This window comes from Adiantum capillus-veneris, chromosome 25, assembly GCF_014529385.1.
Source record: "Adiantum capillus-veneris isolate H3 chromosome 25, ASM1452938v2, whole genome shotgun sequence".
NCBI classification, from domain to species: domain Eukaryota; kingdom Viridiplantae; phylum Streptophyta; class Polypodiopsida; order Polypodiales; family Pteridaceae; genus Adiantum; species Adiantum capillus-veneris.
This window is the reverse complement of record NC_140955.1, coordinates 10,231,269-10,258,664: the sequence shown is the minus strand read 5'-3', so window position 1 is coordinate 10,258,664 and position 27,396 is coordinate 10,231,269. Positions and strand designations below refer to the sequence as shown.

Below are 27,396 nucleotides of genomic sequence, written 5' to 3'. Positions count from 1 at the left end.
CTCTCTCTCTCTCTCCCCACTGCATGGTGCAGCATCAAAGGCATACCCACACACTCAGCCGGGTCGGAGGCGACATTCTGGGAATATGCCACATAATAGTTGGTATGATGAGGAGTGTAGAGAGATGAGAGCCCAACTCTAGAGAGATCTTCTCTTAGGAGTCATCACTTACAGATAGTCTCAGATTGCTTCCCGACGCCTTGTGCAACGGAAGAAACGAGCTTACTTGGTTCATTAGCAGCAGAAAACGTTTGGTCCCATTAGCAGTGCAGCTAGTATTCTAGCCGTAGGAAGGGGCCATTAGAGTTCTATACTTTTGTGCTCCAAAACTTGCTTGCGAACCTAAACTTGTCTTCTCTTTGTATCTGCCCACTCCGTCCTTCTCTTCCCGGTTATCTGCGCCCTTACTCTCTCCCTGGACCCTATCCCTCTACCCAACCTCTCGCCCCTACGATCTACTCAACCCCAGCGCCCTACTCTCCCTCACCCCCTCGACCCTACCCTACTCTAACCCCCTCGCCTTACTTCCTTCGCCTCTACCCTCCTATTCTCGAACTACCCTCCCCTTAAACCCTCGCACCTACCCTACCCACCCTCGCCCATACTCTCTACCCTCCTCGCCCCTACACTCTACACACCCCCTCGCCCATACCCTCTCCCTCAAACCTTCCCTCTACCCTACACCCCTCGCCCCTACCCTCTAACCACCCCCTCGCCCATACTCTCTACCCTCTCCCTCGCCCGTGCCCTCTACCCACCCCCTCGCCCCTACCCTCTACCCTCGCCCATACCCTACCCTCCCTCACCCCTACCCTACCCTATCCTACCCTCCCTCGCCCCTACCCTCTACCACCCCCTAGCCTCTACCTTTCTGTACCTGGCCCCTACCCTCTGCCCTTCGCACCTATCCACCCTCTTCCTTATTTCCGATGGCTTTCTACCCACCCCTCGCCTTATTACCTTTAGCTTTCTACCCCACCCCTCGCCTTATTCCCTTTGGCTCAAAAACGTACCACAAATCTCAGAAACGTACCAGAAACCAGAATACTCAGAAACGTGTCTATAGAATCTATTGCTCCCTACATCAACCTCTTTCTACTGTCGGGATCTCGTACCTGACAAACTCTTTCAATTATACTCACTATGGTAGGAGGTAGCAAGAAACAGATAGCAGAAGGTGGTAGCAACAAAAAAGAATTGTTGCGAAAGAAGAAAGCTGTGGCAGAGGAATCAGAGAGTGAAGAAATGTCAGCAAGCTGTAGCCACGGCTTGGATGACATAACTTCCAGCGATCCAAGTGCAGTGGGATCTTGGAGAGTGGTTTTGGAGGGACCCTTTCTCTTCAGCTGACCACCCAGGGGTCCCTTTCTTTCAGTACACTATTAGATTGGGGCGTCACATACTGGCAACACGGAGAGAGGCTCGTCTTGCTGCAACACTTCATTGGCACGAGGAGGGTTAGATCCTGATCCAACAACACTTGAGACAGACCATTGGAGGCTCTGGGCTTTGGTGAGCTGCCCTCTCGCACGAGTGCAGTGGGGTCCACCCAGGGTTCCCTTTCTTTCAGTACACTAATAGACTGGGACGTCACATATTGGCAGCATGGAGAGAGGCTTGTCTTGCTGTAACAATTTATTGGCACGAGGAGGGTCTCACGGCTAAGTTCCTGTAAGCCTTTTGGGCGAGGTTGTGGGACTCCAGACAGCTGCGGCGAGTCACTTTGTTCCAATGGCTAGTTGCCCACAGAGCTACAACAGTGGGGAGCTGGCTAGTTCATAGTGGCCTTTCGGCAGCATGCGCAGCTTGTGACCATCCTTTGGAAAGTCAACGTCACTGTCTGTGGGAGTACTCTATGGCACAGTAGGTTTGGCTTCGGGTCCTTCGGCTGATGCTAGCTCTTTCCACAATGCGACAATACACTTGGGGGGTAGCTGCTTGGTCCACCCTCACGGGCCCTACACTTCAGTTCGAGCTATCTGCCACCAATAGGATGATAAAGATACACAGGGGTTGACCTACATTGTAGCTTGCTATAGAGCTTACTCCACAAGAGTTGTGTAGTGAGAGAGAGGAGTGCTGAGAGCTCGTATGCAGCTTGACACTCTGGTTCATTTGGCGGGCCCGTTGCTTCCGCATCTTTGAGGCTCCCCTTGTCCACCAACAGAGACTGTTCAAGACTTTTGGTTGGAGCTGATCCATACTCTCAGGGGAGAGTTCGAGAGACTTCAGGGCAGCTCCGACTGCATGCGGGAGCTCAGAGAGGCGTTCCTACGACTTTGGCGCCCTGGGCCTTCTTCCATGGTCTGGGGTGAGCCTAGATGGCACTACCATCCACCTGTGTGGCTTTTCCCTCCTCCCATCTCTTGATTTAATCCTTGTTGTTCATTTGTTGTTTTCTTGGGAGAGTCTCCCCTTATGGTTGATGTAGCCCTCTCTAGTAGAGGTGGTGGTAGCTCTATGGGCAATTTTATTAACTAATGGAAGGATCTTTTTCTGGAAAAAAAAGCTCTCTCTCTCTCTCTGGCCCCTCGCGCTCCCCTGCCCCTTGCACTCCCCTGCTGCCCCCGCTCCCTCTCTGCTCTGGCCCCTCGCGCTCCCTACCCGCCCCTGCCCCTTGCGCTCCCCTGCTGCCCCCGCTCCCTCTCTGCCCCCGCCGTTTGAAGACCGCCCCGCTCCCTCTCTATCGCGATGCCCCCCCCTCTCCCCGTCTATCGCCCCCCCCACCCTCTTTGTCTATAGCGCCCCCCCGCTTATCAACATGACTCTCGAAGAGGAACAAAGAAGGCGGATGCGAGCATTGCATGTGAGAGTGACTGGTCTCAAGGACATAAACAATGTGGAGAAAGAGGTCACAAGCCTTACATCCATGATGGGGATGGAGAAGCCTTTGCACACAAAGGCATGTAGGTAAGAAAAGTGATGGCACGGGAGAGTCTTCAAAGGGGAGAGCTCTTATACTACGCTTCCTCTCGTTGGAAGAGAAGAAGGAATTCTTGAGGAAGAGGCACACATTGGCACGGTTGTATGCATCTATCCTTGGACACACATTGGCACGGTTGTATGCATCTATCCTGGAGCAACACTTGAGTAATTGGGCAGAGGGTGAGGGTGTACGAGCAAAGGGTCAAGCCGGCTTCGGGAGGGGTTTCTCCACTCTTGATCATATTCTGACACTCAAGGCCATCATTGAGGAGGGCAGAGCACATGGGAGACGGATCTATTGTAGCTTTGTGGATTTTCGTAAAGCATTTGACACGGTACCAAGAGCTCGATTGATGCGCAGACTACAGGAGATGGGGGTGCTCATAGAGGTGATTTGGGGGATTATGGCTTTGTACAGATCAATGATGGGACATGTACCCACTCCGGAAGGGGTATCTGATTTAGTTCACTCTACTATTGGAGTGAAACAGGGCTGCCCATTGTCTGCTACTCTATTTGGTATGTATGTTGATGAGGTGTCTGATTACATCGACAGCGAGGGTGACAGAGGTGCACAGCTGGCAGGGACGTGGATCCCATTGTTGCTATATGCTGATGATATTGTGCTGATATCTGACTCGCTAGAAGGTATGCAACGACAGTTGGATGCACTACGGAGTTTTGCAGAGGATAGTGGATTGTGTGTAAACCTAGGTAAAACCAAGGTTATGGTGTTTAACACCACACCGCAATGGGTCAGGAGATCAGTACCTACTCTCAAATATGGTAAGGAGATTGTGGAGTATACAAATGCATACACTTACCTGGGGGTAGTCTTTACTGGGCTGAGATTTTCCTTGAGAAGAGCAACAGAGACTAGACTAACTAGAGCTGGTGCAGCTCTGGGAGGAATGGCGAGGATGTGTTCGCAGGTCCAGTTCCAGGAACCTAGGACAAAGTTATGGCTCTTTGATACTTTGGTTGCCTCTACTATGTTATATGGGGTGCAGGTTTGGGGACCTTCTGTAGGCCAGGAGGGTTGGAGGCGTATGGAGAAGCCCCTGGTATCTATGATCTCTCGGCTGATTAGAGCCAAGGCTTCCATACCGCATGATATCATTCGAGCGGAATTAGCTGCCCCCCTATGGAGATTGAGGCGCTTACTAGATCAGTCTCCTTTATACACAATCTGTGGGATACTACCAGAGACAGATATGCCAGGGTGGCTCTAGAGTCCTCCAGACAATTAGCTCTTCATGGGGATACATCATGCTGGTATGCACAGATGGCATCATGGTTTCACACACATGGTTTCACCATGGACAGGTTGCCTCCTTTTCAATACTCTCTACAGGCACCCTTGAGGTCTTTGACGCGGGTAGAGATTAATAGACTCATTCGTCAGGATCTGATCCAGCTGGACACGAGGAGGACATGGATAGAGCCGATACAGGAGTTGGGCACAAAGATGGCTTTCTATAGAGAGCATTTTCTCCACCTCACGGGGGATGGCTTTGTGATTCGACCTAGCTATATGGACAAGCATCTTTCTCATGGTGTGCGATGTGCCATTGGGCAGATACGCACGTCCTCACATCAGCTCGAGATTGAGACTGGCAGATTCAGAGGGACACCAGCAGATAGCAGGATATGCCGCTTATGCCATCTAGAGCCAGAGACAGAGGTACATTACATATGTCATTGCACAGTATACGAGGCCGTTTTCATTGTCTATTCAGAGAAGTTTTTGGTCCTCTATCTAGGGTCATGAGTTATGAGGATCAGAGATGTCTTGGGCTATATATACTTGAGCTACACAGGCATAGAGAAACTTTACTGAGGAGAGCTGAAGAGAGACAACCCCAGAGACGCATCACAGATTTCTTTACACTAGATATTGTACACCCAGAAGAACAGACAGAGGAGCAACCAACAGTGAAGAGGTCTATCCGCACTGCTGGCATTCTCATAGACCGAGCATTGGAGCTAGGGAGATCTAGACGACCCCGATGGAGAAGAGGAGCTACACAGTTTCGAAGGAGGCTACAACAAAGGATTCAAGCCATACTTTTTCGTCGTCCAGAGTGCAGATGAAGATGGATCTCTATGAAGATAGATCTCTACTTCCCTCCCAAATTGTCTACACATTGTATTGCTCAGTTCACACATTTCACGCCTTTCGCCTTTGACACCTATCCGCTTAGTTTAGGATTCCGCAGTATTTATATCTTGTTATCCGTAGTTTAAAAATTTCTTTTGTTAATCTGACTTGGTATCAGATACACCGCATTGTAACTTCCTGGTCTCATAGGTCATTTTGGCCTTTTGAAGACGTTAATATAACATTTCATTTCATTTCATTCTCTCTCTCTCTCTCTCTCTCTCTCTCTCTCTCTATACGCACGTCCTCACATCAGCTAGAGATTGAGACTGGAAGATTCAGTGGGACACCAGCAGATAGCATGATATGCCGCTTATGCTATCTAGAGCCAGAGACAGAGGTACATCACATATGTCATTGCACAATGTACTATGAGATATGAGGCCATTTTCATTGTCTATTTAGAGAAGGTTTTGGGCCTTTATCTAGGGTCATGAGTTAATGAGGATCAAAGATGTCTTGGGCTATATCTACTTGAGTTACACAGGCATAGAGAAACTTTACAGAGGAGAGCTGAAGAGAGACAACCCCAGAGACAGATCACATATTTCTTTACACTAGATATTGTACACCCAGAAGAACAGACAAAGGAGCAGCCAACAGTGGAGAGGTCTACCCGCACTACTGGCATTCTCATAGACCGAGCATTGGAGCTAGGGAGATCTAGACGACCCCGATGGAGAAGAGGAGCTACACACTTTCGAAGGAGGCTACAACAAAGGATTCGAGCCATACTTATTCGTCGTCCAGAGTGCAGATGAAGATGGATCTCTTTGAAGATGGATCTCTACTCCCCTCCCATATTGTCTTCACATTGTACTGCGTAGTTCACACATTTCACGCCTTTCACCTTTCACTCCTGTCAGCTTAGTTTAGGATTCCGTAGTATTTATATTTTGTTATCCTAGTTTAATTTATTTTGTTAATCTGACTTTGTATCAGATACACCGCATTGTAACTTTCTAGTCTCATAGGTCACTTTGGCCTTTTGAAGACGTTAATATAACATTTCATTTCATTTCATTTCTCTCTCTCTCTCTCTCTAGTTGGCACATGGTCCGCTCTAAGGTTACACCTTCTCTAAAATATTGTTTTATGCATGCCTCCCACTTGATGTTGTCACTCCGGGCTCTCAAGACTGTCTAGTAGATTTATCTATTGACAACAAGAGCTCAACGTTGTTGATCAAGATGAAGAATGAAAAACAATTCCTTGTCTCTCGTCACTTGTGACAAGGGTAGGGTCCTTATTATAGCATCACCATGGTTGTGCATAACTATAGGCTAAGCACTCTACATCCCTAATTCCTTCTCTGTTGTTCTCTTTCTTCTCTCTACACTGCAAATAGCAAGTGTGCTTTTTTCGTACACCAAAGAGCTTTGGGAGTCGTTACTTTTAAAGTCTTTACCAAGTCCAGTGATTGCTTTTTTTTATAAAAAAATTCCGTTGGACCGTACGGAGGTGAAATGTACTAAACAGACATATCTAATTGGTCTCATTAGTCATCTTGGATTCTTTCTTTCTTCTTTCCAACATCAAATGCAACAATCCTTATCATGATCTTTTTTGTCAAATACCTGAAGCATATTCCAAAAAACTTATGACAAAGACTGTTAAATATATCCAGATGAATCGAGGATAAGCCCACATTCACCCTTAAAGGAATGTACAAGGTATAGACTCATGGTAGTCAACCACAAGGCAACATAACCATCAGCTCCATCATGCATAGTATTCACTAAACACTACAACATCCCCACTAAGTGCCCAATAGTGAATAATCCAAGCAAAAACCTATTGGAAGAGTGTACCTCATTGATTGCATTCTGAGCTTTGATACTTCCATGATGCCCACTGGTAATCAATAAGAAAAGATGAAAGAGACACAGTAAGAATATGTATCAAATCTTGAAGTCCTTAGAAATATGGATTTCCACAACAAGAAAGTGTTCGTTTTATACTCCATAAAAGACGTCAAAAAAGAAATCAAGTTACGTTAAACTCGTTTGAAAGTTCGAAAATATTTGCAGAATCAAAAGCTAATGCAAAAGAAACAACAGCACAAACTGAGTTTGCAAATACACAACAAGAATAAGAAATGAAAAGTTCTAAATGTACAATCTCAGTATTCACACACAACTCAGGAGCCATATAAGGAGGAGATAACTAATGGATCATGGACATTCCTCTTAAGGGGCTGCAGTGTAGCCTCTTAACTCCTCCGTAATAGATGTCGACCCTCACCTTGCAAGAATTGGAACAAAGGACCTTACATACAAGATCCATACAAAGGCAAATCACTACTTTTTACGGTGGGACTACTCAGGATGGCCCACCACAGGTTACCCAGTCACACCCTCATTGGGGCATCCTTCTTGATCGAGCCATCCAGCTAGGCCATTCCCGATGCCCGAGGATGCGAGGATTATCAAATTGTAGACGGGGTCTACATCGGATATATATATATGTACAGGGCATTAGGCCCATAAGGGTGTTCATGGGCTGATGACCATTGTATACTTTCTCCATGTAAATCTCATTAGCTCTGATGTGATTGTACCCCTCTCCATATGTTTTGAAATGATGTATTATGTGATCCTGATGATGATGTCATTGATAATCTAGGATGTAGATTAGGCTTACATACCTACCCACTCTATGTACCTGATCATTTTAATTTTTTTAATTTTTAGTTTTATTTTTATTTTTACGTTCCCCAGACATTGTACTAGAGTCACACATGGATGTAACCTTTTTGTCTCCTACGTCATTTTTGCCTTTTGAAGACGGAGGCTGCATTAGAGGATTTGGATAACTTTGGCCCGACATGCACGACGCCCGGTCAGACTATTGACCATGGAGGAGATTGATGGGATCCTCCAACGACCGATGATGTATCTCCTATGATTTAGCTCTTTTAAGGATTGTACATCCTGTTCATCTTGTATCAGCCTTTGTATTATCTCTCACCCATTATATTCCCACACGCACACCCACATTGTGTTGTATTAGCCCCTAGTCACTACTTTCACCCCTCCTACACAGTTTTAGCTAGAACTTGAGATTTTAGTTTTTCACTTTACTTCATTTTATTTTTGTACCCAAACATTGTATTAGATCCACCAAGGTTGTATCAGTTTGGTCTCATAGGTCATTTTGGCCTTTTGAAGACGTTTAATATAACATTTCATTTCATTTTCATGTCTCTCTCTCTCTCTCTCTCTCTCTCTCTCTCTCTCTCTCTCTCTCTCTCATGCCGCTTATGTCATCTAGAGCCAGAGACAAAGTTACATTACATACGTCATTGCACAGTGTACTATGAGATACAAGGCCGTTTTCATTGTCTACTTAGAGAGGGTTTTGGGCCTCTATCTAGGGTCATGAGTTATGAGGATCAGAGATGTCTTGGACTGTATCTACTTGAGTTAACAAGCATAGAGACACTTTAATGAGGAGAGCTGGAGAGAGACAGTCCCAGAGACAAATTACAGATTTCTTTACACTAGATATTGGACAGCCAGAGGAGCAACCACCATTGCAGAGCTCTGCCCACACTCATACTAGCACTCATACTACCACTACTCGCACTCTCATAGACCGAGCATTGGAGCTAGGGAGATCTAGACGACCGCGATTGAGGAGAGGGGCTACACACTATCGACGGAGACTACAGCAGAGGATTCGAGCCATACTTTCTTGATGTCGAGAGTGCAGATGAGGATGGATCTCTACCATATCCCCCCCTTATTGTACTGGGCACCTTTTGTAGTAGCTGGCACATCAGTTGTATTTTTGTTTCAAATCTTCTTCTTCTTGATTCCGGACATGGTATCAGATTCACTATGTTGTAACAGCTTGGTCTCATAGGTCATTTTGGCCCTTTGAAGATGTTAATATATCATTTCATTTCATTTCTCTGTGTGTGTGCACGTGCCCACCCCCCCTTGCGGCACACGCAGCCCCTCGTGCCTATTCCCCCCCCCCCCCCCCCTTCGAGTTGCCTCCTGCTTCCACGCCATGGTCTCCTTCCATTGGGCTACCCATTGACACCTTTCACATGGCCTCCCCAATGGCTAAAACCCGCCCCCCTATCAACATGTAGTTCTCGATCATGAAGGAGTACGAGCGGGAGTGCGACGCGAGAGAGAGTGCGAGAAGAAGAGCACGACGATATGGTGAACTCGCTCTACTGTAATGTGTAGAGCATAGTGAGTTCTTATTAGGTTTTTACAAAAGAATATGTGTACATACTTGGCGGCCCGCCCACTTACCTGGGCGACCACATTGGACTTTAAGTGTGAGAGAAGCTACTATACAAGCTAATATACAAGAGATGTAGAGAAGTGATGTACTACCCTACACCTAGCTACTTGCGAAAATGCGCAAAGCTCTCTGAGGGAAGTCCTTTTGTAAGTAGATCAACAGGATTTTCTGTGGTGTGAACTTTGACAAGCTGAAGTTGCTTATCCTCGAGCATTTCCCTGATGAAATGATACTTCACATCCACATGCTTTGTCTTTGAGTGATAAACTGGATTGCGAGCCAATTGTATAGCACTTTGACTATCACAATATAACACAGGCATCTCTTCTTTGATTCCCAAATCTGTTACTAGTCGATTAAGCCAAATTGATTCTTTGCATGCCTCTGATGCTGCAACATATTCAGCCTCTGTAGTAGACTGAGTAACACAATCTTGTAATCTAGAACGCCATGATACTGCTCGACCAGCCAATGTAAAGACATACCATGACGTAGACCTTCGGTTGTCTAAGTCACCTACATAATCTGAGTCTGTAAAACCCTTTACACTTAGCTCCTGACTCCCATAGCATATGCACATACTCTTTGTAGCTTTCAGGTATCTCAATATTCCTTTCACTGCCTCCCAATGTTTCTTGCCTGGGTTTGACATGTATCGATTTACTACTCCCACTGCAAATGCAATGTCTGGGCGAGTAGCAATCATTGCATACATCAAACTACCCACTGCAGACGCATATGGAATCTTATCCATTTCAGCCTGTTCTTCCTCAGACACAGGACAATCTTGTTTGCTAAGTTTCACATATGGTGGCAATGGAACACTCAATGCCTTTCCCTTCTCCATATTGAAACGTTGCAAAACCTTGTCAATATACTCTGTTTGAGATAACCAAATCAACTTCTTTGATCTGTCTCTCTCAATGCGCATACCACGTATATGATTGGCCTCACCCATGTCTTTCATGTCGAACGATTTTGCCATCTTTGACTTCAAAGCTGAAATTTCTTCCAAGTGCTTGCCAACAATCAACATGTCATCCACATACAAAATAAGGATCAGCCAACTACCATCCTTAGCCTTCTTTGTATATAGACACTGATCGAACTCACTACGTTTGTAGCCTTGAGAAAGCATAAACTTGTGGAATTTATGGTACCATGTCCTCGGTGATTGTTTTAAGCCATAAAGACTCTTTAACAACTGGCATACCAAATCTTCCTTGCCTTTCTCAACAAACCCTTCTGGCTGCTGCATGTAAATTTCCACATCTAAATCACCATGCAAGAACGCTGTCTTGACATCCATTTGGTGCAACACCAAATCTAATATGGCAACCAATGCAAGAAAGCATCTCAATGTAGTCATCTTGACCACCGGAGAGAAGACTTCATCAAAGTCAATGCCTTGTTCCTGCTTAAAGCCCTTGGCAACAAGCCTTGCTTTGTACTTTGGCTGACTATCATGAGCGGTGATCTTATACCTGTAAACCCATTTACAAGGTAGAGCCTTTTTGCCCTGTGGTAATTTAACTAGCTTCCATGTCTGGTTTTTATGCAGAGCTGTCATCTCTGACTGCATGGCCAATTGCCAATTCCCGGAGTCCTTCATTTGCACTGCTTCCTTGTAACATGAAGGCTCATTGCAATCAGTCAACATGACATAGTTCATAGATGGAACAAACCTATCAGGAGGTCGCGTGATACGTCCAGATCTACGCACAATAGGTGGCTCAGGCCCAACCACAACCTGTGGTTCCACTCTATCCTGTCCTTGCTCCTCTTGAGCCCTGACATTTTGTCTTGCACGTGCAGGTCCATCTTCTTGGAAGACAACTCTTCTAATCTCCTCAACCCTCTCTGGTTTAGAATGATATTTGGCTTCATTAAAGTGAACATCATTGGTACGGATAACCTTTCTGGATTCGGGATCCCAAAGTCTATACCCCACCTCACCAGAATTACCATAGCCTAGAAAGATACACTTTCTACTCTTTGGCTCAAGTTTGTTCCTAAATTCCTTTGGAACATGAGTATATGCTTCACAGCCAAAGACTCTGAGATGCTTGTATGAGGGCATTTTGCCTGACCATACCATCTCTGCCACTGAATCCTTCTGCAAAACCTTGCTAGGAGATCTATTTATAAGATAACCGCTGTTGATACAGCTTCAACCCAAAACCCATTTGGCAGTTGTGCATTAGACAACATACTTCTGACCTTCTCTTGTATGGTCCTATTCATCCTCTCAGCAACACCATTTTGAGGAGGATTGTAAGGAGCAGTAAGTTCACGTTTTATACCTTTTGACTCACAAAAGTCCTGAAAGGCCTTTGAAACATACTCTCCACCATTGTCAGTGCGTAAGCATTTAAGCTTCTTGCCACTCTGATTCTCCACAAGTGTCACAAACGTTTTGAAAACACTGAACGCTTCATCCTTGTGCTTTAGAAAGTAAACCCATACTTTCCTCGAGTAATCATCTATAAATGTCATAAAGTAAGAAGCTCCCCCTAGAGATAGGTTAGGCATAGGTCCACACAAATCACTATGAACAAGTGCCAATTGTGTATCTCTTCTACTACTTCTATGCTTATGTGGCTGCTGTGTTTGCTTACCATACAGACAATGTTCACACAATTCAAAATCATTAAATGACAAGCCAAGCAAATAACCAGAACGAGACAAGATTTCCATTCCCTTCTTGGACATATGTCCTAACCGGCTATGCCACAAAGAAACGTTCGGCTGCTCGGTTACATTGATTACATTTTTAGAGACATTTGATACATAAATCATGTAAAGTCCTCCAGACTTTACTCCATGTGCTACAGTCATAGAACCCTTGGATATCTTCCACATGTTCTGTCCAAAAGTGGTGACGTAGCCAGCATCATCAAGTAAACCTGAGCTGATCAAGCTCTTTGTAATTGCGGGAACATGTCTCACATTCTTCAACGTGAAAGAAGAGCCATTCTGAAACTTTAATTGAACATCTCCAACACTTAAGATCTCACATGTTTGCCCATTGCCTAGCCGAACATGATCTTTAGTGGTCACATAAGAGGTAAACCACTCCTTGTTTGGAGACACATGAAGTGATGCCCCTGAGTCTATAATCCAGTCACTCAGTGCATTTCCATCAGATGCTGTAAGAAGAGCTGAGTCCATTGTATTTTTCAAGAAGTAGATATCTCCTGACACTAGACTGTCATCCTCTGCAACAGTGTTTGTCACATTTATTTCTTGAATCTTCACTGAGGACTTGTTCTTCTCACCGTGGTCTTCTGCTTTCTCTTTGCCTTTTTCTGCTTTCCATTCTCTACAGTCTCTTTTCATGTGACCCTTCTTGCCACAATGGTAGCATTCTATGTCACTCTTGCCTTTAGCACTGCGGGACTTGCTACGAGACTGATCCCTCTTTCCACCTTTGTACTTTTCTTTGGTCCTTCCCCTGACAACTAAGGCTGTTCCTTTGCCTTTGTCCATTGTCTTTCTGTTGGTTTCTTCAGTAAGCAGACTGCCTTCTACACCTGCTATGGTCAAACCATCTGGAGGTGCAGAATTACTCAAAGCTGTGCGAAAAGTGTCCCAACTTTCCGGCAATGTGATCAATAGGAACATAGCTCTAACAAGTTCATCAAACTTGACACCTTGAGCTGACAACTGACTGTAGATGGTGTTGAATTCATTCAGATGATTGGACATAGGTGTCCCTTCTTTTATCTTCAAGTCAACAAGCTTCTTAACCCAGTATACCTGTGAAGCTGCACTTTGCTTCTCATAAAGATCACTCAGCTTTGTCCATGCTTGATAAGCCGACATCTCGTCTGCTACATTGAAGTAAACGCTTTTTGCCAAAGTCAGCATAATGGTAGAAAGTGCCAATTCATCCATTTCGCTCCATTCATCTTCGTCCATATCTTGTGGTTTTATCCCCTTGAGCTTTATAGGTTTTATCTGCTTCTTTTGTACCAACACATGCCAAATTTGCTTCTTCCACAATGAGAAATTGGTTCCATCCAGCTTCTTGATATTGTAAAGAGCAGTGTCCTGTGATCCAGCCATAGCTACGCTTCACAGTAGTGTACTTTCCTGGGAAAAATTCGGCAGAGTTTCTCCTGTAAACTGACCTCTGAACCAATATCAACCTGTTAAATGAACCAAGAAAGCTTCAGATTCTGCAAAAATTTCGGCAGTCTCCTTTGTAAAATGGCTCTGGTGTACTAAAAACAGACCAAAAAACAGCCCAAAAAACCACTGTCTCTCTAACACTGTAAGCTGTGGGTAAACCTGTCCTGCACCTGTACTCTCTCTCACTGTCCTGTCACTGTCCTGTAAGCATAGACTGCGACAATGCCTCAACGGCAGTAAAGCAAAGATGCAATCCCAACTGTAACTCACAGTCAATACATCCTAGCTGCCTATCTAAGGGTGCTCGAGGGATCGCTCCAAGACCTGTATCACCGAAAGGATCTCAACATTCGAGAATCCCCCAGCTCAATAAAACCTCACTCGACCCTCACAAAGGCTGCAATAAATCTGACAGTACATAGACTTCCCACAAAGTCATACATCCACAAATTTCCCACTGTATGCTATAACCGCTGCGACGGTTGTTTGCTGCGTGACTCACAGCTAGTAAACCCTCAACAGACATACATCATCTCTGACAATACATTCCATGTGGAAGTACCTGCAATGTCAGGATGAAATCTGGAATATCACGCAGCAAACACAAGCTACCTGATGAACTAGTTGATGTCGCCTACAGTCTGTGTGTAGGTGCGCCCGTGTCGTATGTGACGCCTCCAAGAACTGTAAGCCGTCCTTCGTTGTGTAGATAGCCACAAATCAACACTCTGGAAGTGCAGATATCCTCAGCACTTGCAGTCGTAGGCCGAAACCCCAAAATTGCAGAGTCGGATCTGCACCCGCCGAGACCACGTAGTTGAAAATGGACTGAGCAGATCTTTGTCGAAGCCGAACGGTGGCCGAGATGACCTCAAAATGAAATTCTGAGAACACCAAGCCCTTCGGATTCTCCCACAAAATTTTGGGGCCGTGTCTTCGCCTGTCGAATCTCACTCCAATCTGAGCAGGTGACTCTGGCTACCTGCAAATGCTGCCCCGAGCCTCGATCTGAGCTTTGATACCAATTGAAGGAGTACGAGCGGAAGTGCGACGCGAGAGAGCGCGAGAAGAAGAGCACGACGATATGGTGAACTCGCTCTACTGTAATGTGTAGAGCATAGTGAGTTCTTATTAGGTTTTTACAAAAGAATATGTGTACATACCTGGCGGCCCGCCCACTTACTTGGGCGACCACATTGGGCTTTATACCCCAACAGATCACCATCAAGCGGAGCGGATATTAACACTTGAGGCTGAGTGAAGGAGTGGAAGAAAGACATGGATGCCACTTTTCTTCGAAAGATGGAGGAATGGAAAGAGGAACCTATGCGAAAGGATTTCTCGCGTCGAAGAGCAAGCGGCTTCACAAGAAGCCACAATTGAGCCTCGACACCCCCATTGTACCTGTGAGTCCGGGGCTGGAGCTGAGTCTGTTGCCACGCCAGAGTCTGTATCAGTCTTTGAGATAGTCGAGTCATATGTTCTAGTCTGCTGTTGTGTCTTTGCGAGCTCTGATGACGTCTATTGTTTCCTTCCTGTTCAGTCTGTTTGAGGGAGATTCAGTCTGTTTGAGTGAGATTGCCACGCACATTGCACTGAGGGCTACCCACTGTAGAGAGCACGACACATTATCCGCGCTACAAGTGCTCTCATTTTGGCGATCACGGTGGGACCTCAACTGAAATCTCACTCTATGAGGTGCAAATCTTGAAGCTAGTTGGGTCTATCCAGCTTCGCCTAGCTTCGCCGACCTTGCCTTGCACTGTTCTCCTCTCGCCTGGTCCAATTGGTCTAGTCGTCTCTCGCCCTAGTCATCTCTCGCTCTGGTCCAACCTGCCCTCGTCTCTGGTCTAGACCTCCTCGACCCTGGTCTAGTCCTCCTCGTCCTCCCTGGTCTAGACCCTGGTCTAGTCCTCCTCGTCCCTGGTCCAGCCTGGTCTAGTCACTTGCCTGGTCTAGTAGAGTCTAGACCAGTCTTTAGCCAGTTCAAGGTTTTCTTGCCCAAAGCTTGGTTGGTTTGGTGGTCACTGCATGACCCATACAAGGCGGTCAGTCGAGCGTCAAAGCGCACTCCTGAGTCCTCTGAAGTACTACAACAGAAGACGACCCTTGGAACCTGTTAGAAGTCCATCAACCTCATCACCCATACCTCCACATACGGCATCACCCATTCCTCCCTCTGGTTCCACATCTTCTAGATCACCTTCTCCAGTGAAGCTCTCTCCTATTTTGCTACAGCAGGCTACTGAGCAACAGGCTCAGCAAGGGGCCATGGAGCCATTGGCTAGCGTTTTGGCTAAGGTAAACATCAAGTTCCCTACATTCAAAGGAAGATGCTTATTTGGTACTCTTTCCATCCACCTTGGATGGCTTAGCAGACAAATGGTACAACCAGTTTGCAGAGAACCATTTTGCAACTTGGGCAGCCTTAAGACAACAGTTCTGTGCAGCTTTCAGGCCAGGTGACTACCAGGAGAAGGTGTTGGATGAGTTGGCCAACATGGTGCTCCAGCCAGAGGAGACTTTTGCAGAACTTATGACGAAAACCAAGTCTCTGGTTGCCAAGCTTCCCCAGCAACCATGTGAATTTATGGTTAAGAAGTGGGTAGAGAAGGCGCTTCCCAAAAGTTCTCAGCAAAAACTACGAGAGAGTCTCCGACCCGACGCCACTCTCGAAGAGTTCATTGCAGCTGCTACGAGGATAGAGGGGGCTAGGAAGCTGTTCACCAACCCCCCTCACATAGAGACCCCCTCTGTGTTTTTGGAAAGTCCTTCTGATCCTTTAACTTCTTTACGCAGGGAACTGGAAGCCCTAAAGTTACAACGAGCTCTTCAAGAGGAGAGGTCCTTCTCTCTTAGACAAGAACAGCCTCCACATCACGAGGCATTGGAACAGATTAAGCGCGAGCTAGAAGAGCTCAAGTGTCAACAAGAGACTAAGGCTACGGTTTGGTGTAGCTCATGCTGCTCTCCAGGGCACCCTCCACAGGAATGCCCCCTTCAGGTTTACTACCACTTCTGTGAAAAATCTTGACATGAGGACAAGGATTGTTACTACCTCAAGGGGTTGCAACAAATACAGCAAAGTCTTGGTCCTTCTCTTCAGGAAGGGCCAGCACCTGCATCCAACATGGTTTCTCCCTGTGGCCATCCACACCATATGCCACCTTTGCTGATAGCCCCTCCTATGCAAGGTATGCAGAGCACTTTTCCCTCTCAGAGCTTTTATAATACCCATGCTCCCTCATCTCCTCAAAGCTTCTATGTCTCCACCTCCAACTCAATGCACTAGGAGCAAGGACCACCTCGCACTTCGACTCGCCCTTTGAATTGGCCCATTTTGTGCTACAGATGCGGGGAATATGGGCATTACCAAAGCAAATGGCCCCTGCTAGAAGGGTCCCCTCCCTGCCGTCATTGCCCCGAAACGAAGGATCACTACAGTAAGAATTGCCATAAAATTCGTGCATCCACGGCTTCGAACCCAAGTCAAATCCAGAATGAGTTTGCCTTTCCCAAGCTCAACTTGATAGCAGTGAGCACCGTTTCTCAGTCGTCCCCTTCTACCCACGTGGTTACCCCTCTAAATAAGCCGCCGCAGTTGTCAGAGGAGCCATCGGGCGTCCTCACCTGGGCCCAGAGAGCCGCTCTCGGTCTTAGCATTCCATCAAGTTCAACTCCCCCACACATTCTCACACCAGTGGATACCCTGCCTGCAGCTGTTAACAAGCCCTCCCCTAGTGCCATGAAAGAATCCAAATCTTTGCTCTCAGATATTGATGAAGCTTTCTTGGAAGCAGTTTCCGATCTACACGAGATCAAGGTACCAGAGGAACAACAGGTAGAAAAAGAGAAGCTTACAGCAGAGACAATCTTGAAGAACACTTTCCAACAAGTGTCCCTCTATGACATGCTGCGGCTAGATGCAAGTTTTAGAAGTGACACCCTTGCTGTTATTCAATCACTTTACCCCAAAGCAAGTCCTAGTGGCGGGCACCTCCCAATGCGACCATCAGAGTCATATATGATATCCAATCCTGCTACTCCACTCACTGATTATAGAAGCCCTCGCCTGACAGTGTTCGTTTTGGGTCGCCATTTCTCAGGAGTGATAGTCGATGGTGGATCTGGCATCAACCTGATGCCCGAGTTCACTATGTTAGCTCTAGGTCTACAGCCTACTCGCCCTGCTCCCTTCACAGTTACATTGGACGATCAATGAACAGTATACCCAGTGGGCATCGTGGACAATGTGCCTCTCCAGGTACAAAACTTTACTTTTAACTTGGATTTTGTGGTGGTTCGTCTTTCCCAGGTTGACGGCGGATTTCCCTTGCTTATTGGAAGACCATGGCTGCGACACACTAAAGCACTCCACGATTGGGAAACGATGCAATGTGGATACATACTTCTGGCTCCCCGATGCAATCGATTCTCTTAGAAGTAGGTATAGATCCAGTGGTGCAACAAGTTTCTTTGTCAATGGAAACCAACCCTGAACATGAACAGCCTACTCCACCTGACGGTTCGGATGAGGATCTGTTGGAATGGTTGGATGCCACCAAGTCTATGCCTTGTTATGGAGTCTCTATTCACTGTTTGCCTGAAGGTACACCCTTTTCAAATGTTTCCATAGTTACGAAACTTAATGAGCCACCTAAGCCTTTGAAGAAGCAGAGAAGCAGGAAGAAATCTCCTGTACAGGAGTTCAGTCCCCCTCAAACATCAACCCCTTTGGTGTCTCTTTCTTCTTCGACCAGAAGAAAGCTCTCCTCTGTGTCTAGCAAACTCCTTTCTCAGAGCCCGTTCTGCAAGATGAATTCCAAGATCTTGATAGCTGTCTTGCTCATGATAGCGGTCTGCTCCTTACTTGTACCTATCTACCCTTACCTCCTCGACCTTACCCACAATCAGAATGCCCACATCCTTCGGGTTCACAGTTGTGGCAAAGAGATCATCAAGAGCGCCGAACATTGTTGTTCCCATCATCTACATGAGAGTCACCAAAACAATAGAGAGCAGGCACTAATGTTCTCCCCTGCTGCTGTAGGCTCCTGGCGGCAGGCCCTCCATTGGTGCTGGCTCCTACAGAATCCTCCCTTGGTGCCGGTTCCTGCATTCTGTTGTTCAGCAGATGAAATTGTTGCTTTCCACAGGGACAAGCATGATGATCGCTTGTCTATCCCCCTCACCTACCCACTCGCCCTAGTCCCTCCCCCTCGCCCCTAGTCCCTCCACCTCACCCCCTCGCCCTCGCCCTCGCCCTCGCCGTAGTTCCTTTCCCCTCTCCCCCTCGCCCCTACCCTCCCTTGCCCAACCCCTCACCTTCCACTCGCCCCTACCCACTCACCTTCCACTCGCCCCTACCCACCCCCTCAATCCCTCTCGCCCCTACCCTCCCCCTCCCCCCTCGCCCCTACCCACCCCTCACCTTCCCCTCGCCCCTACCCTCCCACTCCCCCCTCTCCCCTACCCACCCTCTCCTTTCCCCTCGCCCCTACCCACCCCCTCACTCCCTCTCACCCCTACCCTCCCCCTCCCCCCCCGCCCCTGCCACCCCCTCTCGCCCCTACCCACCCTCTCCCTTCCCCTCCCCCTACTTGCCCCTACCCACCCCCTCTTTGCCCTCGCCCCTATCTAGCCCCCCAACCACCCCTTTCCCCCTTGCCCCTACCTAGTCTCTCCTCCGCCTCCCTCACCCCTACCTAGCTACCTAGTGAGCATATCACTTTGCTGTGGTGGAGCCTCATCTTGTTCCAGTTGGGATTCTTGGACTATGCAATCATATTGGGTTCTTGCCTATTCAAAGGCTTAAGGCGTTGCAAGCAGGACAGTGTTTTACTCCACTTTTGAGGCATGTAAGATCATGGTTTAGCCTAGCACCTGCTTCAAGAAATGTACGGATGCAGCACCTTGTGGTTTTCTTCCACAGTTTTTTCAGTATTCCTCTCACCGAGACGGTGAGCGGTCTTGTGGCGGGCAACTTGTAACAGGCTACAGTGTCACTTTCATAGGACACAGTTAGTACAGTTGTTCTAAGCTAGTTCACACTGGACGGATACTGGACGGACCCTCTGGCCTAGGGAGTGACACATGGCAGGGTACAGACGGTGGTCTAGTGGACCTCGTGGCCAGGTCACCACATGGCTGACATTTATGAGCCGCTGGTGGCTCTTTATGGTGGTACATGAGTAGTAGCGGTTGGTGATCGTTATCATCGTTTTCACCTCTGGTCCAGCGACGTAGTTGTCTGGAGTGAGTCTATACACAGAGCACTACTTCACCATCCTTGCGCATCTGAGCCTCGACACCCCCATTGTACCTGTGAGTCCTGGGCTGGAGCTGAGTGTGCTGCCACGCCAGAGTCTGCATCAGTCTTTGAGATAGTCGAGTCATATGTTCTGGTCTGCTGTTGTGTCTTTGCGAGCTCTGTCGACGTCTATTGTTTCCTTCCTGTTCAATCTGTTTGAGGGAGATTCAATCTGTTTGAGTGAGATTGTCACGCACATTGCACTGAGGGCTACCCACTGTAGAGAGCACGACACATTATCCGCGCTACAGACATTCCCTCAAGAGTCAATGCTCATTGCCCATTATAATTTATCCCCCTCCCTCACATTGAACATGGTCTGTCTCTCTCTCTCTCTCTCTCTCTCTCTCTCTCTCTCTCTCTCTCTCTCTCTCTCTCTCTCAGTCCAATGCGTTAGAGAAGCAAGCAAACAAGGAAAATGGGCAGTTTACAGAGGAGGAAAAGCTATTATCAGAGATTTCAAGACCACACCCCCCTTGTCAAAGACATAGACTTGACACATGCAAACATCTAGTCACATTATGCACTTGATGATTCTATCATTTGTAATATCTAACTCTCATGAGTCATTAGAGCCTTCAAGTTAGTTGGAACATGCACCTTTCTTTTTTGATGATACCCAAAGTGGATTGTAATCAAAGATAGTATCTGATTTGTCCTATAGGCCAGCTTTGGCCTCAACAAGGACATTAATAGAACTCTCTTTCTTTCTCCCTTTCTCCTTCCCTCCCTCCATTATGCATAATGCTCCTCCTCTCTCCCTCGTTTCCTCTAGCTCAAGATTCAAGGGCCTCAAGGCCCTAACTATGTAGATGCATACCCTCTTTTCTCCTCTTCTTCATAAACTCGTAGGTCTCAAGCTTCTCCTCAAGCTCTCTCATGAGGCATTGCTCTCAAGCTCTCCATTCCCTCCCTCATAGCTCTCAAGCCTTCCCCAAGTCTACATCTCCCACGCTCTACATCTCTCAAGCTTAAGAACTGCACGCTTGTTTTTTTTGAACGTACGTCATTGTGCGACAAAATATGTTAAAGTTCGATGAATACCGCACGTCTTCATATGTGGACAAAACGTACGTGACCGTACGAGACCACCTAGGTGGAGCGCACCACTTTACTGACTGAGACACTGTATGGTGGAGCATCAGAGGCATACCCACACACTCAGCCCAGTCTGAGGCGACATTCTAGGAGCGTGCCCCAGAATAGTTAATATGATGAGGAGTGCAGAGAAATGAGAGCCTAGCTTCAGAGGGATCTTCTTTTAGGAGTCATCACTTACAGAAAACCTGGGATTGCTTCTTGGCGCCTTGTGCGACGGAAGAAACGAGCTTAATTGGCGCAGATGGAGAGACACTTATATCAGTTGTTCTTGAGTAGAGACTCAGGAGAGGCATGTCGACTCTTTCATGAGCACTCCCCTCCCCCAGTGATTACTTCTACTGATGTGTGGGGCCAATATGCGACATCGTTATATACGGTTCTTGGACAGGACCCCCTTCCAGATCCTACAGAGCGATGCCCACCTACCAACACCTTCCTTACCACTGAGACGGTAAAGAGAGCCATTGACAGGATGAGGACCAGCAGGCATAGTAACAGGGAATGGCCGTTTTCAGGTCTCCGTTCCCCGTTCCCATTATGGCTCTATACAGATCAGTGATGGGACATATACGCACTCCGGAGGGGATATCTGATTTAGTTCACTCCACCATTGGGGTGAAACACGCTTGCCCATTGTCTCCTACTCTATTTGGTATGTATGTTGATGAGGTGTCTGATTACATTGACAAAGAGGGTGATAGAGGTGCCGAGCAAGTAGGGACGTGGAACCCATTGCATTATATGATGATGTTATTCTGTTGATTTCTGACTCACCAGAGGGTATGCAGCGATAGTTGGATGTATTACACAGATTTGCAGAGGATAGTGCAGTTTTTGTAAACCTCGGTAAAACCAAGATTATGGTGTTTAACACCACACCATAGTGGATCAAAACATCAGCACCGACTTTAAAATATGGTCAAGAGATTGAAGAGTATACAGATGGATCCACTTACCTTGGGGTTGTCTTCACTGGGTCGAGGTTTTCTTTAAGAGAGCAGCGAAGACTAGACATAGTAGAGCTTTTGCAGCCTTGGGAGGCATGGAGAGGATGTGTGTCACAAACTGCTGACGTGGCAAAGCCTAAAGAATGGAGCCAACTTGCAAATGCTGGCTGAGGGGCCTAAACCCTAAGAAGAACAAGTAACAGAAGAAGTCCTACCAACTTATGGGAACCCCGTCCGTGGGCCCCGAGTGACATAAAGGATTAAAATAAAGCAGAACCCGCACAAATGCAAAAACTGATGATATGGCAGATTTACGAAAATTGCATTGGCATGATGACGCGGCAGGCTGTACGGATTTCCGCGTTTTGCGCTGGTTGATGACGTGGCAGCTGTACAGAATTCTGGATTTCACGCTGACAGTTTTTGGCATTGCTTTTTGGACTAGAAGCTTTTGAGTTTCAAAGGCTTTTCATTGTAACTGCTTTTCAGGCCAAGGGCCTTTAAATATGAGGTTAGGGCTCATTCTCTGGCATGCTTCCTGGCGAAGGTGCAGAGTCTCGAGTACCGGCTTGTACTGTGTTGATGCAATATAAAGAAATACTGAAAGGGGCGCCAAGGTTTGGGGCAAATACTCTCTGGGGTGGAGTTCCGCCACTCCGTGTCGCGTGTCGTCTCTCTCTCTTTTAGTTCAGTTGTTAATGAAGTGCTAAAAGTCTATTCAGTCTGTTATTTTCTATTGGCACGTGGTGCCCGTCTTGTGACAGTGGTATCGAGGCATCAGGCGTGTGCTTTTTTGAAAGCATACCGGTCCTACAAAAGAGCAGACATCATTTCTAAGCACCAAAGAAGATTTTTGAAGCGGAGAAAAAGCAAGAGAACTATATTTTAGAGAAAGTCTAGCAGGCATAGAAGGTCACCTGCACTTCAGAGAAGGAGAGGTCGTCCTTTTATCAATGACCAAATGAGCATTAAGACCAAGGAGTTCAAGGAAGGGGGTCACGCCGCAAGATTCGAGACGTTTTTAGGCTACCAGGACACCCATGAAGCCCTTGAAATTGTACAACAGTTTGACGTCGCCTTCTCTGGAGATCAATTCACAAAACACTTAAGGGTGCAAGGGTGGTATCTTACTCGAAAGGAACTGCACAGACATGGGGGTCTACTCTGTTGTTACGCATAGAAGCACCTGCGACGTGGTTAAAATTCAAGAAAATTTTCACATCAACTTGGATATCATATGAATAGGAAAGAAATGTCATCATGGCTTGGCATCACTTGAGAATGACTAAGAAAGATACATTGGATGGTTACTACCACAAGTTTTGGGATACCTATTTGCCAATGTCTTCATTTCGGAAGATTACTTTGAGAGACCAGATTGAGCGGTTTTGTTGTGGTTTGCTAAAAGAAATTTGAGACTATTGTCTAAACCAGACGTTTGACTCTATTCAAAGACTTATGGAACCTGCTAAGCAACGACTTGGAATGCATGCCGGCTCATTGACTTAGATAGTATCCACTTCAACAAGGCAAGAGTCTGCGAGTGAAGAAGAAGGAATTAGGGGAGCCGCATGACAACTCATCACAGGATTCTCGAGAATCTGATGGTAGCACGTCCTAAGGTTTCGACGAACTAAGGGAAACAGATGCAAGTTCATCAGAGGATTCGGGAAAAGTGAACGGCGGTTCTTAGTGAAGAACTATCCAACATTGGATGCGAAGTGGTTGGAGGAGGACCTTGCAGATACTCCTCAAATATTGGAACTTTACCTTGAGGCTTTCGGTCTAGCTTCGTCTATTCCAAGAGATCCCGTGGATCAACAGGATTGAATCTGGTGCAGACGGGACTGCACAAGGGGGGAGTCCTCCGCTCCTTTGTCATAGGTTACCTAGATATTATAAAGTCACTAAATTTACTTTGGATTTCAGGGATACTGATGGCTGACAGTATCTCCTATATAACTTTATGAAAGAAGTATGTCGACATGGGAATTCTCGAAATGATTCTGATTTACATGTGTTCTCTCATGTGAGTCGTGTCTGAGTGCATGTTTGAAAGACGAAATGACTACAACATTTCGGTCTTGAGATTCCATATGAGATGGACATGATAGCAATAAGAATTAGTCAATCCGACATCAGTGAGAACCGCTGTGCTTCTAGATGCGATTGCTAAACACGTTGCTAAGATATCATGATCCGAGATCTCGATGGACTTTATGTGATTTGATTCGAATGTGTGGAGGTAGATTTGTGTCGTCTAGTGCGTCGGTACTTGAGTCAATGCCTATTGAAATAGTTTCTCGCTTATGATTGATTTTATATGCGTAATTGAGGACGATTACAATTCTTTCAAGAGGGGGCTATGCCACAAAATGACGACGTGGCATGACCACCCAGATAGATTCAAGAAAAAATGTCAATACATATTCCAACTTATGGGGTCCCTGTCCGATGGGACCCAAGGGACACAAAGAATTAAAAAACTTGAAGCCTAAAACCCTAAAGACCAAAAGCTTGCACTCTGAAAGAGGTTCCGTAAATCGCGCTGACATGCTGACGTGGCAAGCTATATTCCACGTCTTGCGCTAGCTGTACGGATTTCTGTGATTCGCGCTGGCAGTTTTTGAGAGCAGATGCTTTTGGGTTTAGTGCTTTTGAATTGAATGCTTTTGGGGCTCTACTTTTGGGCATCCCTTGTATTGTTTATAAGAGCCCTTCAAGCCTCACTTTGCAAAGCATTTGGATGCAGAGTCCGAGAGCAGAGGTCCCTCAAGAGTTGTCCTTTGAAATGATTAATGATAAAGAAATACGGGAAGGGGCACCAAACTTTGGGGCCAATACCTTTGGGCACGAAACTACGTCGGGCCGTCTCTCTCTCTCTCTCTCTCTCTCTCTCTCTCTCTCTCTCTCTCTCTATGTATATATATATATATTAAAGTTCGATGATTTTGAAGTTTTTGTTCGTGTGTTGCTATTCATTTCTCGCTTGGAGTGTCCAAGCCTATTACATTTGAACAAACCCTTTGTGGTGGAAACAGATGCCAAAGATTATGCAATCCGCGATGTCCTATACTAGGATGGGTGACCTGTAGCATTTGAGAGACGCCAGCTCACACACGTGCAAACACGTTATTCCACAAAGGAGAAGGAATTGTTGGTGGTCATTCATGCCTTTAAGGTTTGGCAATATTACCTCTTTGGTGCCTGCTTCGTGGTATGGACGGATCATTCTTTGAAATATCTCTATGATCAGCCCAACCTCCGTGGTCTAAAGGCAAGGCGGGCCGAACTCATACAAGAGTTCGATTTTGAGATACGCTACCATAAGGGTGCTACCATTACGGCAATCGATGCCCTTAGTAGGATCTATGAGGTAAATACTCTTTCATTTGCTGGAATTTCGACTGACTTCTATCTTTCTATCAAAGGGTGTTGCCAAAACGATCCACACTTTGGTGCAATCTGGCAAAGAGTCCAAGAGGGAATACGTAGCCTGAAAAGCTATGGTGGCCCGGATGGCCTTGAGCTGCCTACGGAGAGAAAGGTAGTCGAGAAGTATTCCATTCGTAATGGACTACTTTTCAAGCAAGGCAAAGTGTGTGTGCCCGTGGATGAGGATATCAGCAAGCCAAATTTGTTCGAGTGTCATGATGCACCAAGTGCAAGACCCCCTGGCATACACAGTACTTTGGCCTTGGTTGGTTGGTATTTCTATTGGCCGCACATGAAAGCTTTTCTTGAAAAGTATGTGAGGAAATACGCACAATGTCATCTCAATAAAGCTGAACAACAAAAACGCTTTGGGTTATTACATCCTCTGTAGATTCTCAATAGAAAACGGACAAGCATTTCTATGGATTTTGTAGTTGGATTACCCTAAATTGACTGTGCGAATGATGAGATTTGGGTTGTCATCGATTGACTCACGAAGATGGCGCAATGTATCCCTACTGTAAAGAGCCACGATTTAGCCTACCTCTTTGTGGAACATTTATACAAACTATATGGTTTGCCCGACAAAATTGTCATTGATAGTGATTCTAAATTTACAGGCAATTTTTGGCAAACGGTCTTTCTGAAACTGGAGACCGGACTGTGTATTTCGACTTCAAATCATTCTCAAACTGATGGACAAACCGGCCGAACAAATCAAAATATGGAGGACATGCTATGAGCATACGTCTCCCGTCGTCAATCTGATTGGGATTGCTATCTCCCGCAGATTGAGTTTGCTAATAACAGTACAAAGCACTCGACTACTTGCTACAGCCTGTTTATGCTTATGTACGGTTATGGACCAAAACCGCCCATCGCTACCAGATTCAAGGGGACCACGATGCGATCAGTAGCCGATTTCTTACATGATATGCAAGAAATGCTCCAGATCGCAAAAGAGTGCATAAAGAGGGCCACTTATTACACTAATCAGCATCGACGATCCCACGCTTCAAGCTAATCCATGCTCAAACTTATGTTCTTGTTATTGTGGTCCGTTTTAGATCACAAAAAAGATTAGTGGGGTTTCTTATAAGTTGGACATGAAGGCATTGCCATACATCCCGTGTTCCACGTAAGCCGTCTAAAGGAACGGCTAGGGTAGGATGACTTAGTAATTCCTCCTGAGAAAATCCTGAACTTGGAAGACACCGCTCGTTACATTCCACTGGAATTTGAACCGGTTCTCGATCCAAGGGTCCGCAAGTCTCGCAAGCTTTCTTACCTAGAGTTTTTGATCAAGTGGAAGCATTGTTCTCAATCCCAAGCCACTTGGGAGTCAATTAGATCATTAAGGAATGGTAAATAACGGGAAAGTATTACGTCCCCAAACATCAGGATGGGTGCCTACAATCTGTCCGGCCAATGTGAATCTGGCCCTTTGGTTATAAAGTCCTATAAATAGGACTTGAGTCTCATTTGTGAGGCATCTTGTGTGATCACCACACTTGGACTCTAGGCGCTTGGTAGCTCTACCCGCACACCCGTATTGGTGTGGGCTCGGTGGTATGGGACACCAACAAATGTGGTCAAGCCTAGCCCGCTTGGTTGCAAGCTCCCAGGGTTGAGGGTGAGCCCATACTGACTCTATGGCTGGAAGGTGAACCTGATGTCCGTTCACTACGTGTGTTTAGGTGTGAGTTTGGCTTGCGTCATGTCATGTTTGGAGGATGGATCCGGCCAGGGACTAACCATAAGATTTCTTTTTACGGAGATGGAAGGGTGATGATATCGAGGTGACGCTCCGCATGATGGTGCGAGACCTATGGGACCACTCAAGATGGTAGCCTCGAATTGTAATGGATCAGTTCGCCTTGATGTAGAGGCATTTGGGGACAGCTTTAGAGGGAGTACTCAGCGACACATTAGGCACCAGGACAGCTTATGGCACATGTGACTGGATATAAGTGGGAGACAACTTGTCGAGCACATACGAGATCAGAGCACAGGGAATGAGATTAGGAGGAGTAGGAGTTCTATTCAGAGAGTAGTTACAACCGCTTGTGCACATTGTTCGAAGAGATGATCACGCCAGATACACGTGGGTGAGATTGAGG

At 46.4% G+C, this 27,396-nt stretch overlaps 1 protein-coding gene across 1 annotated transcript in view; it reads right to left on the bottom strand.

The window, feature by feature from the left end:
- LOC147424409 (proteasome activator subunit 4-like) overlaps nt 1-27,396 on the bottom strand; it is a 239,300-nt gene that overhangs the window by 25,687 nt on the left and 186,217 nt on the right. The window contains exon 24 of the mRNA XM_086499516.1: nt 6,898-6,940. Coding sequence (XP_086355642.1) covers nt 6,898-6,940 — 43 coding nt within the window. The remainder of the gene's footprint in view (nt 1-6,897; nt 6,941-27,396) is intronic.